The sequence below is a fragment of the Meleagris gallopavo genome, chromosome 1 (assembly GCF_000146605.3).
Source record: "Meleagris gallopavo isolate NT-WF06-2002-E0010 breed Aviagen turkey brand Nicholas breeding stock chromosome 1, Turkey_5.1, whole genome shotgun sequence".
In the NCBI taxonomy this organism is placed as follows: Eukaryota; Metazoa; Chordata; class Aves; order Galliformes; family Phasianidae; genus Meleagris; species Meleagris gallopavo.
Window position 1 is genome coordinate 64,557,801 of NC_015011.2, and position 26,952 is coordinate 64,584,752.

The 26,952-nt window shown below is 38.8% G+C and overlaps 1 protein-coding gene across 1 annotated transcript in view; it reads left to right on the top strand.

Moving 5' to 3' along the window:
- Positions 1-25,933, top strand: part of DGKI (diacylglycerol kinase iota) — a gene marked incomplete at its 5' end in the record, with an annotated part of 65,708 nt that extends 39,775 nt beyond the window's left edge. The window contains 7 exons of the mRNA XM_019611633.1: positions 125-204; positions 1,510-1,554; positions 6,615-6,684; positions 8,168-8,208; positions 9,757-9,884; positions 10,493-10,618; positions 25,866-25,933. Of these exons, the coding sequence (XP_019467178.1) occupies positions 125-204; positions 1,510-1,554; positions 6,615-6,684; positions 8,168-8,208; positions 9,757-9,884; positions 10,493-10,618; positions 25,866-25,926 (551 nt within the window). The remainder of the gene's footprint in view (positions 1-124; positions 205-1,509; positions 1,555-6,614; positions 6,685-8,167; positions 8,209-9,756; positions 9,885-10,492; positions 10,619-25,865) is intronic.
- Between the last annotated feature and the right edge of the window lie 1,019 nt (positions 25,934-26,952).

Below are 26,952 nucleotides of genomic sequence, written 5' to 3' on the forward strand. Positions count from 1 at the left end.
TTTAGTAAGCAGGGAGCTTTAGTGAGGACATTAAGAAAATAAACAACAAAACAAAACATACTGCAATTTTTTTAAATTCAACAGACCTCAATTAAAGACATTTTTCTGTATTTTCCTTTCCCAGCCATTCCCTTAGGAATTATAGTTGTACGAGGAGATTGTGACTTGGAGACCTGTCGTATGTATATTGACCGTCTACAAGAGGTAAGGTTTTTGTGAATTAAGTATCCTTTATTAATCCGTATTATGCTTCTTCCACTCCTGAGTGTATAGGTCTAAGGAATGCAACAACTCCGTATTATGAGTATTGCATATTGCCTCATGCTGAAAACAAAACCGTAGAGCTATGATATGCTATTAAAACCAAGAGTAACACAAAACATTGTTTTCCAAACAGGAAAAAATAAATCGTGCTGAAACCATTTAAATTATAGCGGAATTGATGTGTATTGTTGTGTTTGCTTCTTCTTGAAACTGAACAGAATACATGCACTCTCTGCATTCATTGCTGCATTTATAGCAATTTCTGAGCAAATTAGTTTACAAACTGTATTGTAAGGATAAATATCATGGTATTTCAATGGATCTAATTATGCAGATATTATTCTCTAACACAGTTGTGGAGTAAACAGAGACTCCAACAAACACTACAAATATCAAACTGATATTTCAAAAAATACAAGAATATATGCTTATCAGCTAATACAAGTGTAGCTATTATCTTCTTGAATGCTTTGTCTCTGTAAGGTACACCCAGTACAACCTGGGAAACTGAGAATCCAAATGCCCCATTACCTGATTAATTTTAAATGTGTGTGCAGAATTGTGATAAAACTGGTGGATTTTCATTAATAGAGTGCCTCTCGCTGTTTCATAAACTTATAATGATATCTTTCAAAAACATTTACAAGTGTGGTGCTTTACATGAGTTTCTGAATGGCTGTCCCAATTGGCACAGGAGCTATGGACCTCATTCATATGAGTCATTCATATCCCATTTCCATCTGAGAATGGAAGATTACAACACAGTAGTTGGGATGATGTTTACAACACTGAGATGACCTTTTTGGCATGAGGTTGTCTTTAAACCTGGAAAAATACCAGGGGTTTTCTTTGGTGTATTAATTACTCAAAAATGCTTACAAAAGACAATATTAAGGCTTCTAGCTTTTTTTCTTTCTTTTTGCTGCAGATATTCTAAATTTAAATAGTTTTAATAGATCTGTGATATATAAATAGATCTGTAATATGGTAAAAAGTCATTAACATAACCTCTGTATAAATTTTTAAAGCTAGACTGTTTTTTTCCAGATGCATGTTAATGCAAACTTTAAGAGAACTTTCCTTGGCTATTTTGTGGCGTTTGTTTAATATACTTAAAACCAATGAGAAATATTGGAAAATTGCAAAATTACTCTATGATGTTTAGCCAGCCACTTCAAATAGTAGAACTGCAATAACTTCTGTTGATTTAATCTTTTCTCACTGGCATATCTTTCATCCTATTAGGACCTGCAGTCAGCAACTTCTACTACACAGAGAGTTCATTACCAGGTAAGATGAGCTTCATTTAGTAAATGAAGAACAAAGACAAGTTTAACCATGTGGACTACACTGTTTGCATTTGAACACGGATTTAGAGGAATTTTTGATTACCGTTTGCCCTCAGATGATGGAGGCTCATTCTGATTTCCCTGAGATAATTTTTTTCCTTGCAAACCTTATGGAATCATCTTTAAAATTGCCTCTTGAAGCAAATGAGAGAATGTGTCCTTTAAAATAAGTGACAAAAGAAAAGATGTTTCTCTGAGAGAAGGAACAGTAATTTTTTATATTGCATAGATGAAGTAGTAGTATCTATCACTGAGAAGAAAAGTGTACAGCAAACCTAACCTATTAATAATTACCACAGCCATTTTCCTCTCAACTAACATAATCTTCACAGTAGTTTTTTTAATCCATCCTGGACACAAATGTGCCCTTTGTATGTGGCAAGACCATTCTCTTTTTAGATGGCTAGTTTTTAAAACTGGGCTCTTTGTGCATTTTGCAGCTATATTGTATAGTTTATACAATACAGAACTTTACAGTTGGAAGCATTCGAGAATATGTATTACTCTCAGTAAAGTATTGTGCTGCAAAATGATTACGTTGGGAATAAAATAATTCAGACTAAATCTACTGACTCCTGAGCTAATTTGGCATTAGCATGAAGACTTGACACAAACAATGGTCAATTGACAAAGTGCCTAGGACCACAAGACTCAAGTTGCAAGGTGTTGATAGCCTTTTCCTAGGTTTAACAATGTAAGTCTTGTTAGGATCAGCGGGAATGAATTCACTGAGAAAAAATTCAAGGATCCAGCCGATGGGAACCTACTGTAGTGAAACTGCAGATGATTTCTTGGGCTTTAATGATAACCTGGGTGATACAGAATTCCAGTTTGGCAGGACTGCCTGCAGGACTGTGCTGTATTCAGGAAGGCACCACAAGAAAATGCAAATTTGGCATGTTTTTTTTCTGAAGTTGCTTTCTTCATACCAGTAGATGGTTTGCTTCTGCATTTCTGTGTCCAATTTTAACCTCATAGTTTTGACATTTGTGTCAATCATTGCCCTAGGACTGAGTTTTAGAACAGCACTAGCGTCTAGTGAATTGGCTAATAAAACAGCTTGTGTTATTCGGTACCATTCCTTATAAATTAACCTAAGTGGCTGCTGAGTGCTCCATGTGTAGGAAACTGCCTGAGGTAAAATGAGGAACTAAATCTGTACATATGGGGAGGGATGAAATAGGGAATGAAATGTCAGAAACCAGCTTCATACTTGGCCCTAACCTCTGTAGTTATAGCAGCACAGAAATTAATTGCCTAGCCTTTTCCTTTAGTGCACATCAGTGTGAAATCCCTCACTTGCTATTAATTTTTTATGATGCTGTATTTTTAATGCCCCCCTCTAGTTTTGTCTTCAGTACTTGTTTGTCCTGGATTCTTCAAATGCTGCTTTATTCCTAGCAGATCGTTTCTGTGAACTGTCTTTCTAGGTTAATGCGTGGTTTGTTCCACATTTGTTAGCATCTGTCTATAAATTACCAAAGGGGCGAAAACAGGGGATAATGGGTGTGAATAAGGTTCTTGAGTTGATGGAACTGTCTTATCTTGCTAATAAGGTGTCATGGGTACTTTTAGGTCTCATAAACACAATTTTCTTGTGTGATGCTTCTGCAGCTCAAAACATGGGGAGTCAGCAGAAATACTATCAGCAAGCCTGGGTGTAAATGAGAAAAATGATGTTAGACTTGTTCTTCATTCTGCTTTCTTTCTCTAACAAGTTTAATGTATATGAAATATTATTCTCATGGGTTTGAGACCTCCCAAGCTAGTTCTGCTGTTGAACTATAATGGGTTCTTGGGAAGAGCCTGTGCAATTTGTGACTTGATTTTGTATTTGCCAGCATTATCCCTATCTTCCTTTTCCCAGCATTATGTACTCTGACAGGTCTAAGAACTTTCACTCACTTCTCCTCTTTGCATCACCTGCCGTTTTTGTATGCATTCTTATCTTTCAATGCTTTCTTCCCTTTGTCCTTTGTATCCCAGCTCTAACCCTTCCTCAGACAGTGGGCTAAATGTTAAGATACATACAGCTCTGTGCATTTAGATAAATAGAAATTAGCAAATGTAGCAGATTTTAGAAAGTCCTTGACTCTCCTACCACAATTATGGTACAAGTAAACCTATCCATCTCACAACTCCATAAATTCATGTTAGAGAAGGAAATAGGTACATTTCAAACCTGATAGTTTAACCACCAATATACATTTTTTATAACTATTTATAGAAAAGTTCATGTTCTGGAATGTTATACTGTCTTCATCTCTCCTGTATGGCACATAAATTGGAGACAAAATCTGTACAGCAGGACAAGGTTTATGGGATCAAGCAAAATCTCTGAGTGCAAATATGGGAGGGAACTGTGATTTGATTTTTGTCAGGCTGGCTACGGATGCAGGTATTATGGGTCAGGAGATATTTTGTCTTTATAAAAGCAAAATATGTAAGTGGCTGTAGTAACATTTCAGACAAGATTCATTGCCAGCGCTCCAAAATCTAAGGCACTGAGAAGATGACACATGAGTTTCCCGGAGCTGTCTTTGCTTTTCTGTCCAGTATAACTGGAAAGGAAAGCAATAATAGGAAGTTCCATTCAATTGCAGTAGAAGCTAATAAGATGAATTGTGAAAAACTGTCATGATATCCAATACAATTGTTAAGATTTCACAGTGGCATCTTGGAAGGCATTGAGATGTGTTCACTGGCTGTGCGAAAGGAATATCCATCAGAACATGAAGTGCTAATTGTCATCACAGCTGCTTGAAAATGACAGGTAGTGCATGCAAGCACCCAGCTGACTAGGAATTTAGAGAAACCAAGAACATGTGCGTGTCTGTACAACAGCAGCATGATCTCATTTTTTTCTCAAAGAGCTGAAAAAATGTTGGATACTATTATGTTGATTGAAGAGTGAGGTCTGTCTCTTGACATAGGAGGGCATTATTTGGTATTTAATCATTTTGGAAAGTATTTTATCCACCCAGACTGAAAGAGAACTTCCTCCAGCATTCTGTGAGATTTTCTCCCAGTAGAAAAAGCAACCTACTTCTTCCTCACAGTCTTACTGACACATCTGTGCAGTCTAGGAAATTGAACCAATGAAACATCCATTTTTCTGTTGATATATTCTTTATTTCTTTCTTAATTTTTTTCTGACACATGGCTATGTGGATAAGAAATGTTTTAGAAATATGTCAGATTTGCAAAAGAGTAAGATAAGTTGCTGAGAAATAACCTTCCCTTCTAAATTTTCTTAATGATATAGACAACAGGCAGTAAAGGCAGAAGAAAATATAGCAAACTTTAAAACTCTGAGAATCTGTATGAATGTTCCAGATGTGTTGGGTGTGCATGATGCACCATAAACAGTCATTTTAAATCTCTGCTGGTATTTCTGCACTTTCACTCTTGTATAAAACGCTGGACATGATGCCAACAGCCAGAGGGACTGGTGGGGTTTGTGTCACTTGGAGTCTGTCACTTGGGCTAGATGCCTTTCTAAAAGGTCTGCTGTAGTTCAGGCTGGAGCGATGACTTTGAAGCACAAGCTGGAGGACAGATTTCTGGATTATGTTAGACATTAACTGTTCATATCCCTGTCATCCCTCCTGGTTTAAAACCCATGATTGACTGAAATCTCTTTTTGGAACTTACTCTTTCAGTCAGTCTTTACTTTCTGATGGTAGACTCTCAAACACCTACTCACCAGATAGAGCTGTACAATTCCCAGTGCAGGTTGTTTTTTTTTTTTAACCTGCATCATGCAGTCAGGAAAGGTGGTGGGCATCTGTATGATATTCAGACAAGTTCCAGTGACATACTTTTGTATCAGTTTGTTTTCACCACTCTGTGCCCATGTTATGGGTATACGTACATTTGCCTTATCATATACTGTGCTTCCTGTGCAGAGCAGTATTTTTCTCAAAGGCACCTTTCTTCCCCATTGCTTCTGCTTTCTCATTTTCTCACCTTGTGCATTGATATAGCCTTCCATAGTCTGTTGTCTTAAGAAGAAGTAAATTTTGGTCTTGAGTGAATATCTGCCTGAATTTACGTCATTTGCAGGTGTGCTGATTTTACTGCATAAGTTATAACTAAGGACAGAATTTGGCTCTATGCACATTTTGGGTTGGTGCCCACAGGCTGTGCTGTTGTGCTTTGTCCTATGCAAATCTATTTGTGTTTAGGTGTTGTGTTCCAACAGCTTTAGGAATCTGGCTGGCCATCCACTGGCAGCATGGCACAGAGCCATGACCACCTTCTGCTTTCTGAGATCCCTCTTGCCTGAGATCAGTGAGAGCTGAGAAAACAAGGAACACCCTTTGTTCTTCCCCAGCCATTTGGTTCCTTGATGTAGTATCAATTGGGTCCCAAGAAGCAGGTCTATCAAGACAGAATGGGAACACATTGATGTGGGATATCTGATGCATTAGCCAGCAATGATCCCCAGGTCTGCACTCTGCATTGTCTATATTCTGGATGAAGACAACAGCTTCTTTTTTTCTTATTTTTCTTCTTGTTTTTAAATCTGATGTGTATTGGGGACATGCCAGGGACAGCAATATGGGTACTTATTCTAAGTGGCAGACTGGTGGAGGTGGGAAGGGCTGTAAAGCCCTACTCTGGAAGAAGAGAAAGTGATATGTACACAAACATAGTAATTGAGTTCATTGCTTGTTTGTTTCTGATCTTCTCTTTCACCTCTCCCTATTCTTCTACCCCAACAAATAAAGATGACTTCACACATCTGAGAAAGCTGCTTCTGATGCAGTGCTTTTTGATATTGCTGAGATGAAGGAGAAAGGATAGCTGAGAGTGTGCTTCAAGTCTACTTATAGAGAGTAAATGGTTTGCTCTGCTATAGCACAGTAAAACCCTGATGTCAGTGGGGTGCAGACCCAGTGGATTTTGATTTTGCAGGTTTTGCATATTGTGCAATATAGAAATATATATATATATATGTTATTTTTTTTTTTAATGTTGTTTCTCTGACCAATACAGGACCAAGAAAGCTCTTTCCCAAGAGTACTTTCTGTTCAGAGGCTCTCTCCTAGATGGTGCTTCCTAGATGGTAAGTGTGTCTCCCTCCCATTGTGTTTAGCATGCTGCTTGCTGCTGGTGTAGGTGTGAAGGACAGTGCATCCAGAGTACAACCAGGGAGGAGAACTGTTCCTTGCTGCGCTGAGAAGGTGAAAAGGGAGGTATGTGGCCCCCTTTCCCTTCTGAAAAATGGGCCTTCAACTAGCAATCAAAATATCTTCCATAGCATTGTCTCCCCATGGATGTGGGTTCTTCCAAGGGTGGTTGGAGGTTTTCTTTTATTAGTGTCTGCTGTGATGCAGCACTTATGTGGCAGTACCTGGATTCAGAATACACCTGGTTGTAGTAGCACACTGCCGTCAGCAGGGTTATGTTCTTTGTTACTCTTTCTCATAAATACTGCAGTATTTAGGTGATGGAAATGTACTGCCTTTCCCCTATAAGGGAGCACTTTATGTAACTCTTGTATTCGACTCAAACTTCGCCAAAGCGAGCAGCTTATCTGGGCTTTACATCAGGCTCCAGAGCACTAAAATGGGCAGCTAAAATGGACAGTCAACTGCTTTTACAAAAGCTTCAGGAATGCCGGGGGTGGGGGGAGTGATTTTGTTATTGTTCAAAACAAAACCAGTTTCTCCTTGACAGTTTCGAACCACTTCTCCTCATCTCTCATGATAGAATTGATAGAAAACTGATAGAAAATTCATTGAGGATCTGTTTGGTTTTTAGAGAAAGCTGGGTGGACAGATGGATTCAGTTTTAGTCTTTAGATGTTTGATATTCCTTTGCAGTGCCAAAAATGACAGTGCTATATCACTGTGCTGTTCTGCAGAAATGCCAGAATGAAAAAAAAGTCTGTGATTTCACTGGCTAAAGTAAATGCAAAGCAGAAACAAAAATAGCACATTATGATAATTGGTTGAAGGTGATAAAATAGTTCTGCTTTTAGCAATACATATTATTTAGCTGTGCCAACATTCATATTGGTACTTTGTTTAGTGATTCTTCCCTCCTTTAAGGTTTTGTTCGTGAGTAAAATAAATTTTCTTTGAGCGTATCAGTAATTCAGATTGAATATTTGAGCATTTGTTTTACAAGGAATTCCCAAGCATATTATTGTTTTTTAGGTTCACAATTTGAATCAATCATATTAGATCTATCAGTTTTATGATGTTCTTGCTATACTGTCATTGGAAGAATGCAGCTCTTTCTGTCATGTATTTAAATACTAGTAGTTCTTCTTATATAAACCTGAGACTCTATTTGCCTGTGTTTTAAATAGTTATTTCAAGTTAATAGCTTCAATGAATATTGTTTTGCCAAATCCCATCTTTAAATTCATTTTTCAGTGGTGTAGGAATATAGAAATAATGAATGAATCAGATCATGTTGTGACTTCATGGACACAGAGGTTTTCTTAAATTGTGCTGATGTTAGCTCAGCCTATCTTAGTTCATATAGTTCTGCTTACACCACTTGCTTCATTTCTGCTTTTTTATTTATCTTCTTTGCAGCAACTTCCGCTGATCGTTTTTACCGCATTGACAGATCTCAGGTAAATGTGTATTTGGTTACTGCTTCTGTAGATCTTTTTTAAAGCCATGCCAGATGCATCTTAAAATGAATGATTTGCCATTGCTCCTGTGTACTCTAGAATGCTGATGATTTCTTATGAAAAGCAGGGAAAAAATTCTGGACCATTTTTCAGTAGACATAATTTGCATTATTTCACTGAGCTCACTGAAGTTTTGTATCTGCTAATCATGTGCTTTTCTTTTTAACTACCAACCTGATACACAAATGAGGATGTTCTACATTAATCATCCTTATTATATCTTAGTAAGGGTATCTGTGCTACATTAGTGTGCTTGATTTTATCTTTTCATTGATATTTTTAGACACCACAAGTCCTGGTCCTGTGTGTGACATGAAATAACTGTAGAAATGAGTGTGATTGAAGCCGAGAATTATAAATAGAGCTGTATCAAATATTCCCAAGAAAGCCCAAAACAACATATTGTTACATTAGATTCAAACCCATGGTGTAGATCTGCCAATCTGAATATATTTTCTGAAAGGCACTTTGAAAATTTTACAGAGCTTTTGATGTTTCCCAACTTATAGACAGAATTGACCAATTAGTGGTTCAGCATGAAATGTAAACTGTTGATTTACCCATTTGCCATTTGCGTCTTGTTCCCCTGAGAACAATGTAAGCTGTTTTTGAATTATATGAATATCTGCAGATTGTGGTTTATTTCAGTCAGAAGGAGCTGTGAATTTAGCTCAGAAGCCTCAAGTTTGGTGTTGAATGTAGCCACCAAAGGCCTTTGCATGCAGTCATATAAATGCGTTGATGAAGTTGTACTTGAAAATTTTGAAAGCAAGGTGAAGAAGATGCTGCTACAGACTAAAACAAGCAATGCCATTTTGTTTTGTTTATTCTGCATTTTTCTAATTCTGGCACTGCACGGTGTCATCTTTTCCTCCTACTTCTTCGCCATGTGTTTCTATAAGAAAAGAAAAAAAACTGCATGATGGTCCCTGTGCACAAAATGACAAAATGTGGGAAAGTATCCTGCCCATCCTCCTACTTAGACAGACCTTCTCATACTCAGTATTTCTGAAGGGGACTTCTGTGCCAATAAAAGAAAAAGAGGGATTGAAAAAGAGAGCTTTATTAATGAGGATGCAAGTCCAGAATGTACAAGCAATTGAGTTTTTAGAGACTATCTCCAAACAATGAAAAACCCTGTCATCTGAAGGCAGGCCTTAGGTGTTGGTTCTTGGCTGGACACATAAGACTCAGTTTTTTGAGTAGGCCTCCAGTTTTCAGTGGAATGGTGTTGATGGACAAAAGTCACTGAGCAACAGCCTCTTAAGCATTGCTGTGAGTGTGAAGCTTGCTGGCTGGGAATCTTGTTTGGCTTAAAATCTAAGGAGTGCTTATTGCTAACTTGGTGTGTTTATGTATGCATTTAAATACACAGACAAGTGCCATAAATTCTTTTCAGCCTGATGTATTCCCAGATTTCCTATAGCCAGCGGGCTTTCTGACTGAACGCCACAGGTTCATTGTTTGTTCCTTATATCATTTCAACAGGAACATTTGCACTTTGTGACGGAAATTTCGCAGGACGAGATTTTTATTCTGGATCCAGAGCTGGTAATGTCACAGCAGGGGGGGACGCCACCTGGAATGCCTGATCTGGTAGTGGAGCAGGCCTCTGGGTGAGTGGTGCTGGGATTTGGCCTTCAGCAGCCACAACAGAATTTGGCATGTCTTTTCTGATTCCCTCTGCCAAAAGGTTGGGAGATACGGAAAGTGTTAGATCTGGGGGCAGAATCAGGTGCAGCAGTGTTAATTACAGTCTTGGAAAGGACATTTAAGGTCATCTAGTTCCAGCTGCTCTACCATGGGCAGGGTTGCCACCCAGGGCCCCATCCAACTTGGCCTTGAACACCTCCGGGGATGGGACCTCCACAGCTTCTCTGGGTAGCCTGTGCCAGTGCCTTACCACCCTCTGATAATGTATCTATCAAGTTATGAACCCATTCTCTGCATTGTCAGGGCTCTGATACAAATATTTAAGGCCCTGAAGTCCTTTGAGCCTTAGAATTACTGTGAAGTGTCTTTGTTTTTCCTTGTCCTCTAGGCAGACTAGAAATGCTCATGTTCCTCTTCAGGAAGAGTCTTCTAATCATGGTGAATTAAGCTAAGCTAGCTTGCAACAGGCTGAAAAATACTGGGAATAAACAAGCATAAAAGAACTACAAAGCAGAGCATGTGAGATAATTTCTGGGATTTAAAGCCTTTCTTTTCCTTCTTCCTTTACTAGAATATCAGATCGGTGGAATCCTGCTGTTAGAAAGAGGATGCTGAGCGACAGTGGCCTTGGCAAGATTTCCCCGCACTACGAGGTACCTGACAAACAAAAGGACGCCAGCCAGGCCTATATGCTGCAGTAAGAGCCCTCTGCATTTCTCTGCTTGATGACATGTTGTCACCATCACCACAGTCAACTCCTACTGCCTTAGATTTAAAATACTGTGCTGACATGCTGAAACAGATATCGCTTCGTTTCTTCTCTTTCGTTCCTCACTTCTGCTCATTTCTGTTTCTTCCTCCTTCTCCATTATTTATATGGTTTTGTCTTTGTTTTTCTGCCCCGATAAATAAGAGGGAAGGGACAGGTTAGGGACATGGTGGCTGTTTCTCTCCAGAATCTAGAGTTATGAGCTCATGCCGATTATTCATTATTCAGGTGGGCAAGCTCTGAAGTATGTTTAGACACTGCCTCATTTGTGGCAAAGCTGAGTGTGGTATAGTAAATTAGGCAGGGGACTGCAGCAGAGAGAAGATATTATTACAGTTACGGCAGCTGAAAGCTGCTCTGGGAGGACTAGGTTTTCTCCTAGTTTCCTCCACAGAATTTCTGAATGATTCAGAATTTAAAACAAACTTCACATATGATCAGTGACAACAGAGTCCTCACTTCATGCTTGTCTGCACTGAGGTAGGCTGGATTTCTGAGAGGTGATTGCAAGAGGACGTTGAAAGAGAGTGAAAGGCTGGAAAGTGAGTAATATGTTTTCTGTGTGCCTCAGATCGTATTACTAAAATTAATGGAAAGTTTGTGTCTTCCTTCATCTGACTCTCATTTTCCCACCTACGGAATACAGATAATATTGGAGTCTCACCTTAGAGGAACACAGTGAGAGTAAATTTCATGGTCACAAGAAAGCTCAGATTTAATGGCAAAACTCTGTTGGAGATACTTAGGAGAAAATTAATCACTTTACATTCTATGCACAGTTTTGATAGTGGGGGATAAATGAACCTTGAGGTTGTGTACTGCATATAAAGAACAGAAAGAGATAATAGATGGGTGTTTTTAAACATTGAAGAAAGAGTCCACTAGAAGAATGTAGTATATATCAATATAATTAAAGGCTGTCATCATTTATGTGTGCTACAGAGCTGGAGCATGATGCTCAGATAACATGTGCTCTGGTATTTTCAAGCTTTTGAGTTCTTGACTTTCCAATTAAATGTGGTTTATAACCTGGTATTTTAAAGAAGGAACTTAGAGTACTTTTATATTTTTAGCAGCTGACAGCGGTTCACAGGTTCTTTACAGAAATTTGTCTCTTCAGAATTATTTTCATTTAAAACTTGCTGAGAGATTTTATCAAGTTCCCTAAAGTTCCCTAAAAAGGAATATGGCAGAGCACAAAGGGGACTCCTGGACACCTCCTCACACTCAAGAGGTTTCCATGTTTTGAGAGTCACTAGTGTTTTATATTTTCTGAACTATTGTGTACCACATCTAATTCAAAGCGTGAGATCCTATATTCTGTCAGTAAGGCAAGTGGAGTAGGACTTGCTGTGATAGAATGTCTTTCAGTTGTTCAACTGAGGTTGGTCATTTCCACTTCAAACATGAGTTGAAAGTTACCCTCCTCAGATGTTATGAGCAGATTAGGTTCCAGTTGGTCATAGTATGGGTGCAGGCTATTCAGATTGTCTCTGATATTGCTGTATATGAGCTCCTCTTGATGGAGTAATGCATTCTGAGAAGTGAGGGGTATAACTAAAAAGACAAAGTTTGCTAACAGACTTCAATTAATTAAAGAATTTGCTCTGAAAATAATTATGGTGTGTGACATTGTTGCTGATCACAAACTTTTGGTGTAGAAAGTAATTATGGTTTTGTGGAAGCAATCTTTCTGAGAGAAAACTATTTACACTATTATTTTTAATCAGATGAGCTTGGTGTTAATTAATTTTCAGGTGGCATTTAACTAATAATCATATTTCATGTTTTGCTCTTTCTTCCCCTACCCTTTTCAAAGACTCTTTGATGTGTGACTGACTGATAAGTGGACTGCAAAACCATGAAAATCAGCATCTTGATGCAGTAGCCAGGAGCTGGGGCATGTCATATCTTAAAAGGAACATCAAACCACTGTCAAAGGTGCATAAAGCACTAGTGGGAGGATAGTTTCTTGTAATGCTGGTGCTTGATCTTGAAAACAGCCAAGTATTCTGGACTGGCTCCACTGAAACATGTAATTGCACTCTTCCTTTGAACATGAGTGGATTCATTGTTGATTTATCCTGTGATCTAATGGTGCAGTGAAGTGGGCACGACCATTGCTTCAGAGCCTATTTCATGCATTCATTATTAGCCATTTCTCTTTCTAGTTATGTGTTTGTCAACTTATTATATGACGAGAGAGAGAAAATAAAAAACAAACAAGCAACACAACTACACACAAAAAGTAACTGTTCCTTGTTAGATGTTTAATCTGTCTTTAAATTGAAATAACTAATTTTCCCATTGTTACATTGTTATATTGCCATTGTTACAGCAGTAATAACCACTCTTCTAGTATCTGACCATTCTGCATACATAAAGGTAACGTTATTCCAAAGCTGCTAGATGCACTGTAAGAACTGAGTGCATAGCTTGTGAAGGGTGGATGAAGGTTGGCCAGAGTGCCATCTGGCCCTGTCAGAGAGAGGAAGAAAAAACACTTATAGGGGCTGGAAGCCCTTTACACTAAATAGACATTAATTAGCTAGCAATATCACCCAGGCACTGCTTTATGAGGCAATAATAACTTAGTTCATGAGAGGGAATCAGAAAAAGGCTGACTGCCAAGTGTTTTAACTCAACCACAAAAATCAGATAATTGCCCAGAAAATCAGTGCTATTGTACAGATGTTAGAAGATGTTTGTTATTTTTTTTAAAAGTGAAATCTTTGTGTGGTACAAGGGGAGAAGAACATCAGGGATCAAAGCTTGCATACAGAAAGGAAAAGGAATGCTCATGTAGTAGAAGTCAAGAAAATATTGAAGCCCCTTGTATTTCAACATGTTGCGCAGGAGCTGCCTAGTGATACTGAACTTTGAAGGTTGAGAAGTTGATGAAGGATTGAAAGAATCCAAGTGTTTCTTCAAAACTTTTGCACTGGAAAACTCAGTGCCAGCTCTTAAATAAGCAAAGAAGTCTGTTTTGGTGTGTTTTGGTAGTAAAATCTGGATTAGTTCAGATTTAGTTTACAAGCTTAAGCTATATAAGTAAAATACATGTCTTAACTGCCTATTTGTACAGCTGTATAAACGTCCTTTCCCAGACATTACATGAGTAGTGATTACTTTTGAGCAAGTCTTGTTTGTGAGACAGCATAGGTCATATCTTACTTTCACCGTATGCTTGTATAGTCCTTAAAATAGAATTATTAATTAACAAAAAGCAGTGCCCATTTGTGCTCAACTGCATTTTCTTTCCCTTATTTTGTCTTAAACACTTTTACAAATAGCTTGTAAGGCATCATTCTTGCTACCTTAAAAAGGAGCATGAGAAAGACTTGCCTAAATTGGCTCTCCAGGTCTTGCAAGAAAATTGGTATTAAAAATGATCTTAGTAAAGGGAAGGATAAGAACTCAAACAAGAGAAAATATGATGTAATGTTTCAGGGACAAGTAAATATGTGTTAAATAAGAATAGTACTTCGAAAATGTGTAGAAAAAAAAGGAATTATAAGTATGTAGCAAGTGGATAAGAAATTGTTTTGAGTGAAAGCAAAGTTCCTCACTGAGATTGAGCGGTAAAAACTGATGCACCTCAGTGAGAGACTGGTCTTGTATTATGAAAGCTCTCATTATTGTCAATGTAATGCAGTCATAGTAGTTAAAATCTTGCTTATGTTCTAGATGGAAGCTAAAAATTATCTATCATTAGGAAGCCTTTTCTTCACTTGCTTCTGTAAACTTTCCCTTACTCTCATTTCTGGAGCACTTCTTGACAAAGAAGACACCTGTTAATTGTTTTATTCTCTTGGGCCCAGACACTGGGAATAGAGAATTTCATGTATTCAGAAACCGTTAAGAGCATGAGGAAATCCTGGCATTTTGCTCTGACATCTGAGGAGACAGAAACAGGACTGGGGAAATTGTCACCACATATCAACAGCAAGGTCTCCTTGGAGCCTTCTCTTCTCCTGAGGAAGAACAAGCCCAGTTCCCTCAATATTTCTTCATAGGAGAGATGCTTCAGCCCTCTGGATCATCTTTGTGACCTCTCAAACAGTCAAAATCAGATGACTCTGAAAAATGTTTAACATGAACTTCTAGCAATTTCTTCTTTTAAGTGATTGAACTCATTTAATTACCACTTCCCTCATTCATTAGCAGGATTTGATGTCACTGCTGCCAAAGTCTAGCTGCACTTATACATAACTGGGATATAGAAAAGTCATATTTGTTACTTATTAAAATTTCTGCAGCAGTCATTAGTATTTGGTAATACAGATCCTAGACACATTTTCTTGGCAACCCCTTTACCAGTAATACTGAGTTCTAAGACATTGTCTTTTGCTTTTGCCCCTGTTAAGAGTAATTAGGAAAAGAAGAAACTGGAATTTTGATTTGATTTGCCTGTGTAAGACTTTATTTTTGAATGTGAGTGCAGTGGAAATAGCATTTGTTTTCTTCCAGAAGTAAGTCTTCAGCTTTTGCTGTTGAGGAGCTGAATTGCAAAGGGGTTTTAACAACAGCCGGCACATTTGAGGAAGCAGATTTGTGTTTCTGCTCCTTCAGTAATGTAATGGAAATAGAATAGTACATCCTGTACTGCATCCTATAGTACTTATTACCAAATGAATTTATTTTTCAAAATGTAAATCTCCAGAGTAGATTGGGTGGGAATTTAGCTGCTTCTTTTCACACCCACCTGCCCATAAGCACTTAGAATGAGGGCTCTTAATGACTTTTGTTGCATCTTAACACCTGATGCACAGCTAAAGGTATTTATCCTGCTGACAAATTATTTTGGCAGACAGTGACATGCAAAACATTCCCACACACCATGAGACTACAAATTGGCCTCTTTAGAGAGATCTTGCTTCTTGACTGGCAGGCTGCTTTCCAGAAGAGAAGCGCAAGAGGTGCAGCTCTTCTCTTCTCCTTTTGTGACCTTAGGCATGGCTTACACAGGTTCTTGACAAAGGGACCTACTTATCCCAAAGTTGAAAAAATCAGGTACCATCTTACTTGAAAACACTTTCCAAATATTTCCAGTAAATAAGAAGAGGAAAATGAGTTCTCAAGGTGGAATGTAAGTTTTGGAGCGTGTTTAAAGGGTGAAATATATGTTGACAGAGTACAGATAGCTAGGTGCCTCACTTTTAACTTGTTTGCTGTAACAGCTATTAATCTACATTTACTCTCTGGCTGATTGCCAAAGCCAAAATAGAAAAGCTCTGGGGTTTTTTTTGTCCTATTTTCTTGTTACAACTCGTTATGTTTCTTCTTTCCCCTCTTTCTTCCTTCCCTCCCTCCCTTCTTTCTTTTTCTTATTTTTGTTTTTACCTTTCACTTCCATTCTGCTTGTTTAATTTAGCCCCTGGAGTGAGAAGCAAAATCTATACTGAGAAATATGGCAGATGCATAGCATGGAAGGCAGAGGAACGTATCAAGACAGTCACTTCCTGTATAATTGTTTTCTGTTTGACTGGGTAAAAGAAAGTGACATTTGATAATTTGATCTTTAGGGCCCACTGCTTTCCTGAGAGCATCAAGTCTGTGGTAAATGTAACTGGCAAGAGAAGGACAGAGGAGAGTGTGGAGCTGATGATTCTACTGTGGGATATGAATATCCCCCTCTTCAGCTTTATGGAGTGGGAATAACAGACCCAGGGCCTCCAGGGACGTACATTACTGACACTGGAAGATGGGCGGGCTAGCTGGGTTTACTTATGTTATACAGAATGACCAATAGAAAGGGTGCCTGTATTTTTCTGAACTTGCTTTGAGCACTCTTAAATATAGGATAGATAACCTCCAGCACTGCAAGCTTCCAGTCCAATAAATGCTGGAAAATAAGTGAACCTTCTTGTTTTAGGTAACATACATGTGTTTATTTCTGTGTACTTGTTACCTATCTGTAAGAGCTGAAGTAAGACAGAAAGAACCATCCAGGTCTCAGATTTATGAGCATTTTGCAGGAAAATCAAACCTGTGTCCATGTTCTCTGTTGCTGCCATAAAGAGTGGCTATTTGCTTGGAGAGGAGACCAGTTCTTAGTGTGCTCTCATTCAGTACTTTTTTCCCCAGCCTTAACGATTCTATGATTCTATGAAATCCAAGACTAATAAGCTTTTAGAGGTTCAGGGCATGGTCCTGATCTGTAATGCTGTGAGATGTAACATGTGCATCAAACAACATAGAATGTCCAACCTTTTACACTAAGGCATCTCATAATTTGCATTCAGACTTTATTTATTGATATTCTATTCATATTATTAGGTTTTGGCTTAACAGGTTTGCAGAGATAATTAAAATGTAATTTGGTAAAAACAACCAAACAATTAAACGAAAAAGCTGCTCTAGATCGTCACGCAGAAGTGCTACTTTGGCTTACTTGGCTTATGCTCCAAAAAGTCAAACCTTTGCTAACTTTCTCGAATTCTTCTGGTATCTACATGTTCAAATTCAGCTGTAGCTGGAAAACTGGAAGGGCAAGTGTCAAAATACCATACAGAAAAAGCTAGAAAAAAAGCCATGACATAAAAATAGGTCATCTTTTGAGGACTGCAATTTAGTATTTTGGACCCATAAAGTTTGGACTGTTTCGATGACAGTGGGAGCAATATTTTGACATCAATGCTCACTCCAATTAGGGGGGCACTTTTCAGTTTGTCTGGGAATTGCTGAGATTGGGGGAGCCCATACCCCAGGCTGGGTGTTTCAGCATGGCTGCTCTTGTTCTTCTATGTCTTGGATGCAAGTCCTAGGCCCCTGGCTGCAGCTTTATATGTGAGGATGTAGAAGGCTCTGTCTCTTCTTGAAAAGCTGCTGAAGCGTGTTTTGGGTGAGAGGAGAAAATTCTGAAATCTGGAAAGTACTCAAAGGAGTAGGGAGAAAAGTTGTCCCTGCTTGCCTGCTGCTCCTTTGTGCTGCGAAAGAAGCTCTAACACCCAGCTCTTTGTCTCTGTAGCTGAGACTGAGTGAGCATTTAGCAGTTCTGGCACAGATGTGTGTGCCTAAGAGGGAAATACATGAAGAGTGGGGCTGTAGCACATATCCTTGCTGTGGTTCCTGGCAGTGTCAATGGCCATGGGCAAGGAGGGACAGATGGACCTGGCTAAAATATGCCTGCCAAGAACTGAAACCAGAGAGCCAGAAGTGGCTTGGAGCCAGTATAACTCTGACTCCTAGATTCTTGTATCTCTGCCAGGCCTCTAAATGCGTAGCACAAAAAACCTATCTGAAACTCCTATTACAATGATTTATTCTCCATTACTTACCCCATAGCAGGAGTGTAAAGGGCTCAGCAGATCTGCTCTGCATAGGATTATAGAGGGGTGTGTGTTATGCAAATTAATTGATTTTTTTTTTTTTAATTAATGGTAAGCAGTGAGGGTTACTTACTGCTTAGCACTTGTGAAAACGAGGCCACTTATTTATGAACATCATTGCGTGAGCCTTTTTCTGAGGGATTCTTATGTTTCAGTCTCCCTTCTCTCAAAACCACTAAAGGCAATTTACCAGGAGTCACTGGTTTACTTTGTGGTAGCAAATGCATCACTTAGGGCAGCTTCTAGATTATTTAGAAATCCAAGCTGGCCTGTCATTATTTGGATGCTGTCTCAAGACACCAAACAGCTGATGTGTTTCATCTCCATCCAACCTGAGGGCAAAGCTGGGGGATGTGATTTCTGAACCAGAGTGTAATGAGCGTGCTAGGAGTGTGGCTGCCATGGCTTTTCAGTTATGAAAATGATTCCTTTCTCTGGGTTAAATGAAAGCCATTGCTTTATTTTCACCTTTCCTCCATCCCACTCTGCCAAGATTTGTTGAACAATTGACAGATTAGGTCAGTGAGGATTTTGAAGATTTAGATCAAGACTGGAAATGAAAGAATACCGTTTTGAAGAGTCTTGGATCAGGATCTCTTCAAACTAAATGTCTTACATTCCCCCTGAGGTACTTTGGTGTCATGTGGTGATGAAAGAAACGGGAGGCAAGTATTAAAAAAGAAAATCGACAAACATCCTGGATCACCTTGCAGTGATCCTGATGGTCATCTGGAAATGCCTTCTTTTCAAAGATGCAATCCAGCATTCTTCGGTCGTGTTTTTGATGATAATTCCAAAGAAAAGCTATCTATTTCAAGATAAACATATTAGAATGCTTCTCTATTTTCTTATAAATTTTTAAGTCAGTGTTAAGCATGCTTGGATTAAAAATCTGTTCTTTCCTAGTTAAGCAGCAATTCCCAAGGCATTCCTCTGGGTGTCAGTACAACTTCAGGTATAACTGTATTGTGGTGATACAGGCCTGCCTTCTCTCGAAGTCTTTTACAGTGGACAGAGAAATACAGTAGATGTTAAGAGAAGAAAAAAAAAACAACAAAAACCAAGACACGTAGTGTAGTGAGACAAGATATGAAACAATATGAGGGACAGATGTGCCTGAGACACAAGAAGAGGATACATCAGAGCTGCCCTGGTTTTCCTATGAAGCACCAGACCACCTGAGTTGCTGGGCTAGTCACGAATTTATGTGCAGGTATCATAGAATCATAGAATCACAAGGTTGGAAAAGACCTACAAGATCATCTAGTCCAACTGTCCTCCCATTACCACTGCTACCACAGGCTACTAAACCATATCTCATAGCTCCTCATCCAGACATCTAGACACAGGTAGAGACAGGCTGTAGGAGGAAGCTACAGGGATGCCTGGAAAACTGCTGATCTTTGCCCTTAATGGAATTAGAAAAAAAATTAGACTCTCCAGACTGTTGGTACAGATTGACAGGATATGTCTGAATAGAATTCTGTAAAATAATAAGTAACTTGAGTGGATTTTTTTAGATTCAGGAAGCACTGCTGGTCAGCATTTTCCCACATGTGAGAGACAGTGTTGCCATTGTCTGAGAGAAATACTTTTTATAAAAGAGTGACAAGAAAAATGGAATATTAATAAAAGAAAGCATTGTAGAGAGACTTATAAAATTGTAAAAAATGTGTTGGAAAGGACCTCTGAAATTTATCTAGCACAACTCTCTATTTGAAATAGGTCCTGTTATAAATCTTCAGACTCTTGTCCAGCTGAGCATTCGATGTCTGCAAGGCTGGATATGTTTGCACAACCTGTATCCCTCTTTGGTCATCCACATAATGTTTTTCCTAACATCCAGTCTGAATTTCCTGTGTTCCAGCTTGTGACTGTTGCTTCTCATCCTATCTTTCCTCCTCCTTTTTACTTCAGAAAGGCCCTGGCCCTGTATTCTTTATACCTTTGCATTAGATAGTTTAAGGCAATAAGATTTCCCCTGAGTCTCCTTACTGCATGACTCCAGTACCCTCAGCCACCTCTGATGTGCCCTCACATCTCTGCGACCCTTCGAGTTCAGTTTGTCAATGTCTGTCTTATTCTGGGAAGTCCCAGCCTTGGTACAAAACACCAGGTACAGTCTCGGAGAGTAGAGGCGAAAATTCCTTTTCATTTACTTTATGTTTATACTGTTGTGAATACAACCCAATACACAGTTAGCTTTCATTCAGTGTGTGGTGACACATTGGAACATGTTGCCCAGAAAGGTTGTGGATACCCCATCCCTGGAGATGTGCAAGGCCAGAAGGTCTGATGGTTGGTGACTTTGTTCACAGCACGGCGGTTGAAACTAGGTTATCTTTGAGGTCCTTTTCAACCCAGGCCATTCTGTGATTCTGTTAGATGATTCTATGATTGTTGTGAAGGCATGCTGTTGATTGACATTCAACTTGTAGGCAACTAACAACCTACACTTTGTTAGGAAATGCTGGTTGGCCCCCAGACTGTCCCATTGAATGAGTTTGCTTCTCTCCAGGTTTAGAACTTTCTATTTGCCTTTGTTTAACTTGCTAACTTGTTTCTCCTGCCTACATGAGACATTTAGAATTGGGCATGTGTAGTTTGAAAGTGGAAGGCTGGAGCTCTCAGTAATTTCTAGACTTGTATTTTCTGTCAAGTGCCATGGCAGAAAATAGTGGCAGCTAGGCTGAATGTTATATTTAACTTTTATTGGGCTTCTCCAAGTAAGAGATGCTGAGAAAGCAGGAAAACAAGTTGTTCTGCTTTTCTGCCAGGAAGATACAAGTCACAGTTTGCAGCTGCAGGGAATTTGCCAGTCCCAGTGGTTTTGATGCAGTTTGCTGAATGAGGGAGTTTCCCACCTTTAAAAAAAAATTTAAAAAAAAAAAAAAAAAAAAAAAAAAAAATTAATGTGCTAAGACTTATCTTTCATTCCAATCAGAGAATATGTGAATAAATCTCTACAAGAATGCTATTTTCAGTTCTGAAGAGATGAACACACAAAATGAGGAGAAGCAGATTTAATCTAAAAGCTCTTTCTCTCCATTGCTCACAGGCAGGTATGTGAATGAGAAAGTTTGCAAAAATACATTGCTTGAGCTGGGAAAAAGACGAATGGTCATAAAACCCAGCAAAATTGCTGCATGTGGATTGTTATTTGGCCTTTAAATTCTAAATGGCTCTTTTTAAATAGGCCTAGTGCAGATGGTTTCTGCTAAAGGTTTATTGATTAAAACAGCAACTTCACATCAACTCCGGATTTGTTTCTCCAGAGGCTTTTGTCTTCATGAATAATGTACCCATTTGCTGAAATTTTGTTAGAATTCGTCTGCTGGAGGTTGGGTGTGTTTTTTGGATTTTGGAAGCCTTTGTTGACCAGGCACAAAACTGTGATAGCCCCCTGACCTGCCTTGCTTAGAAATGAATATTTCTTCCTCCACCCTTCCAGTACTGAATAAATCTAGTGCTTGCACACTGGGGAATGTACTGGGAAGCAACTCCTAGTATTTGGCAGTTTGGGGTAGGCTTTCATGATACAGAAAACTGTCTTGTCTGCACTAGGGATTAGACCTTTGCCAGCAATAGATCTAAACACTGAAAGAGTGAGCAGAAAAATTTCAGTGAGCTTTGGATCAGTCTCTGAACTCTGAGGCACAGTGCTGTTTTAGGAGGACTGTCTATGCCTTCAGTACCCTGAGTCTTCCCATTTCTTGGAAACATCTCATGAATGTGTGATTAGGGCCTTTTTTCATTATCAGGCTTTTTTGAGCATAAGCTAAGTTGCTGGAATATACTTGTGCACCTTGTGTAAGGACAAAGTATAGTGCTTTGCTTTTGTAAGTCATAGTAGACCAGGCAACATGCAGCTTCTATTGTAGACTGAGGCTTGCAGGTGTTAATATCTCTTCTGAGTAGAACTTCATGCTCTACAACAGGAGAACACTGCAGGATCTGTAGCAAAAGGAGGGATATGAACAGCATGAAAAGGTAGCAACATGCTTTCTTCCTCATTCTTTCTGATCCTCTTCCCGGTTGTTGTAGTAAGATTTGTATTCTCTTCAATTAATCAGTACAGCAAAAACTCTTCATAAAGCACCAGCAAACTCAGGACAGAGAAATTGGATTGATACTTTTTGGTGAAAACATTTGAAATTGGGCTTCCCTTTCACTTTTACGTATGGGAAAGAGCAATACTGATAGAAGAACATAAGAATTCTGAAAATGTAGCCTGTCATAGACATATGGACCTCTTTAGTCTCTTTCGGGGAAAGGCTGGTAGTGGTGATGATGAACCTACAAGTTAGTTTTGGCAGCACTGTTAATTTTCCAGCAAGAGAAGAGCATAAACAAGTAACTGTTGTTGATGTCAAAAAAATAAGCAGTTCCATTCCGAAGTGTCCAAGATCAGGATATTGCAGTGCCAGATCCTTTTCCTGAAGGTTGAACTAAATGGAAGTCTCTTCTTGATTTAATTTGCAAAGTGTATTGACCCAGGTGGGGACACAGATCTTGACAGCATGTTAGTTCTTCTAAAGTACCTCTGATTTGTCTCTACTTTTTATAAGACATGGAAGTTGTGAACGATGGCTTGCCTCTTTGTGGCTGTAAAGCACATAGCTATAATCATTCTCAGAGGGCAGCTGATAGGAGCTAGCTAGACACTTCCTATGTGGATGTTAGCAGCTTGGAATCCACCGTTCTCAGGGCACCCATTTGGTGACCATTGCTGCCACAGTATATCCCTCACACTTCTTAAAGAACTGAAAAAAAGATGTGTGACCAGAAATATGAGCATCCACCAGATTTTTTTGTTGTCAGGTAAGTCCCTTGCGGCTGTGGAGAGACTGGATGTGGTTTAAAGTAGGTCATTATGCTTTCTTTTTTTCATTTCCTTCCTCCCTCTCATAAGAATGGGGTAGACCAAACAATGCATAAAGTGCCCAACACTAACAAAGTGGACTTTAAAAGAAGTCAGCAGTTCTTCACTTCCTTACACTATAGTTACAGGCAAGACTCCTGTTGGAGTAGTTAGAACAGTGCTTGAATGGTTTGGAAAATTCCATCCTCTGCTTAAATGAATGGCCTGAAATTACACAAAATTGTTGAAAGTCCTTTCCTCTGTGTCAAAATACTCCTTCTGTGAGTAGTGGAATAAAGGAAGTCTAATTTATTGTCTTTGGTCCTCTGGTATCTCAAATTGTAGAAGCTCTTGTTGAGGTTTTCGTGTTACTGAGATATTCAGAACCTTTCTTTGTGTCTTCACAGCTACCTCAGAAAGTTTGACCTCCTGCTATTGCCTCTCCTTATGAAAGCAGTAATTGGATCTCCACCTCCTCTGTTAATAATGCGGGAAATCAGCCAACAGGCTCAAACTTTATTAGTGTGAGGCAGAGATATGCATACATAATCACAGCATCTTGTGTACATAAACCTTATTTTCTCAAGATACCAGCCTATGCAGCCTCAAAAGATGCCCGATGAAGCCTGACAAATGAAAACACTGCTAGTAGCAACAGTAGTACCTATCAGATTTCTCACTGTTTAACCACTAAGTTCAAAGCATGCAAATAACGAGCATGGGATTCGTAGTTTGCAAAGTACATACTAATTTGGGGCACATTAAATGTGCACAAACCTATTTTTTATTGCACACTTCAATGTTTTAATTGAGAAGGTGGTGATGGTGGTGTGATGGTATCTCTTGTTGATTTTTTAAGGAGTTACTAACATCTGCTTTACAAGGTATAATGAAGAGCTAAATTATGGGATAAGCCAAATGTTTATTTTATTGTTTCAAATAAAAGTCTAAAAGGTGATGAAACTGTGCAATTAAGAAATGAAGCCAAGGAATAAATTCGGCTGTTACAGTGAGATACTTTGTTAGAAATAGGTGGAGTGCCAAGATACTTCGGCTAAGGACCCTGGCATGATTCTTGCATGTAAAAATTATCTTTAAAAACCTAAATAATCACACCTTTTGATATGGCCATTTTTACATGGTATAACCTTTTCAGAAATGCTGCGTTGAGTTTTGACCTTCAGAAGGGCTTCTGGTGGGGACTGACATGCTGATGAAAGCTGTGGAACAGTCCTAATGATGACTACTAATCCTCTGAGTTGCCTTAATTTTTACCGTATTTCCACAGACGTAGATGAAGTTGAAGGGCATAGCTGGTTTGGCTGACAGCAGAGCAGGATACATGCTTAGGATGTGCAGCAGCAATCAGAGAATTTAATGGCAATAGTGGATTAATTAATTCCGATCCATACAGATACATTGGCTTCTAGCACAGTCAGAATCTTAATTAGGCAATCATATTTTTCCTTTCACAGTGACCATCGCTCCAGCTGTGCTGTAACTCTTTTGTCTCTTTCTGTTTGAATGTTTCTCTTCCTAAAAATACAGATTTGCATACCTCGTTAGGAAACCTCCCTTTTCTTTCCATCTTTCCTTTCTGCATCCACAAATTTGAGTATCTGTTTCTGATGTCCTATATAATCCCTCAACCTTACTTTTCAATCTTGTGATATGGACTATCCTCAGTTCCTTTATTCCTTTAAATCCAGGATTCCTAACCCTTTGCTTTCCCTCTAGCCCCTGCTGACTCTGTTAAATATGTACGTTCTTTGCCTCTTTGTTCCTAGTGTACTTTAACTTCTTTGCTCTGGTTGCTTTTCTAATGTCAACTTTGATCTGCTTGCTGGCAATACTAACATTTTCTTTAGTAATTTGTTTTTTTTTGTACTTTGATGCAAAAATTAAGTACGTATTGCAACAGAAGTGAGAGTTGGTCCATTCACTACAGGAATAAACTCATTGTTATCTGTGTGGGAAGGCTATACATGATGTTGAAAATCATCATCAGGGAGCTGATGGGGCAGTGTTCCAATCAATCCACTGTGTGCTGTCGTCTGGGTCTCAATCAGCAAAGCACAGCACAGATTTGGCTGTAGAATTAGCCCAGTTTTGCTAAGCCAAGCTACTGCAGCAAAGACAAAAATGAAAGGCCAATACTTTACACCTCTTTATGTTCCTTTGCCATGGGTACTCGGCAGCATGATGAGTGAGATCTTTAGCTATGGGAGCTGTGAATCCCATCCCTGGGATTCAGTGGGGACATTCTGTTTATCAGCACTGAGTTGTCCCTCATGTTTTATAACCCCTTGCTCTTGGAGTATTACCAGAGGTTTAGACTACTGGTAGGATAGCCTATAACATGTTGCTGCTTTTGCTGCTGTGGTTTTGTTGCTTTTCACTGTCCAGACACTGTTGTGTTTTTTTTTAACCTTGATTTTTTTTTTGTTCCATTTATGTTGCTTTTGTGAAAGTGCCATTATTATGAATTTCTTAATTCCAATTAATGTTTTATACTCTACATCACACTGACTCATGATAAAAATGGCCTTAGTAGTTGTGAGTTCCTCCGAAGCTACCCTTTCTCCATTGTCTCTAGCTGGGAGGGTTCTTCCTGGCCCACACTTAACTATTGTCCATTTGATAATCTTTGGAGGATCAGGATCAGAAGTAGCATGAGCTATTTCTGACAGTAATAGTAGTAAAGTTCTTTGCCAAGTACCCATAGAAACTTGTGGCATGAGACCACAGCCTTATGAATGTGGTTCCATATGGCCACTCTTGTTTGCAGGACCTGCTGCTAGAGAAGGTCTCTGCACTTTCTGCTCCCTTTTTTTTCTTAGCTACCTTACAATTTCTCCTTTGAAATAAGCTCAAGAATAAAACCTTTCAATTCCTCCATATCTCATTTCCCATAGAGCCTTTTGAAACTCATCTGTGACCTTTTCATGGCAAAGGTTGACTGGACTTTGTTGTTTTATTTCAGGTCACCAGTTTCTTCAGAAGATCAAGGTAAGATCTACTTTATACATACAAACAGCATATAAAAATTAGATTCAATGACTTGCTAGGAAGCTCTGTTTATAAAGTAACTTTATAAAATGAAAGTTTGATCTTACTCACATGTTGTTCACATCTGGACATCAAGTGCTTGTTTATGTAGTTGGAGCTGTCAGAAGCTAAGGTTATGCTGAGGAATTTGTAAAATGAATCTTGCCCAAGCAAACTGGTAGTTGTTGCAATTTATTCATGTAAATGTATGGACTCAAGAGGAGTTACGGGATATATGTTTGTTTGGCTTGTGGGGTGACTAGTTAGGTAGCAGCCTACATTGCCTTTGGCAACAGCCAAGATCTTTTAAATCCAGGATAGTGGCTGTCAAACATACCATCATTAATAAATTCCTTTCCATCTCCTCAATGTATAATTTCTTAGTCAAGGTTATAGAAATAGAAAAGAGGTTAAACCAAAGATCCGTCTAGCCTGTCTAGCTCATTCTTCCTGTCTGATCGTAGTAGATCCCCTGATAAATAAGAGCAGGAAGGTGACAGAAGCATACAGTTTGACTTTTGGTGTACCTACCCTATCTGCCTCTAGTGATTTGCAGCACACTGACCTCGTGAATCAAAGAGAGCTTTCTTATTTAATAGCTTATCTGCTTTTTACCATGACCGCAGCTTTTTAATACAAAATACCAGACACCTATGGCATGCTAACAGTAGTCCTCATTTCTCCAACCCTCAGAAGAAATTTAAAAACATTGTTTGGTATACTTTTTCCAAATCTAGACTTAATGTGCTTTGGAGCGCATAAACTTGTTAATGATAAACTACTTTTGCTTTATCATTTCCCTTGTATTTATTTCATTGCCTCATTTTTATCTATTAATAGAGCAACAGACAGTGTATAACATATTTCCTTGTATGTCTTTAAATTTCATTATTTCCTAATGTCATGATGTATTCCTTTGTTCCAATATTTTTATACTGTTATATTCTTTCACAAAATCTTCCTGTTTTCCATCTACCATCTGCTGCCAGGGTCTGGCTTTTTAGGTTTGATAAATATCTCTG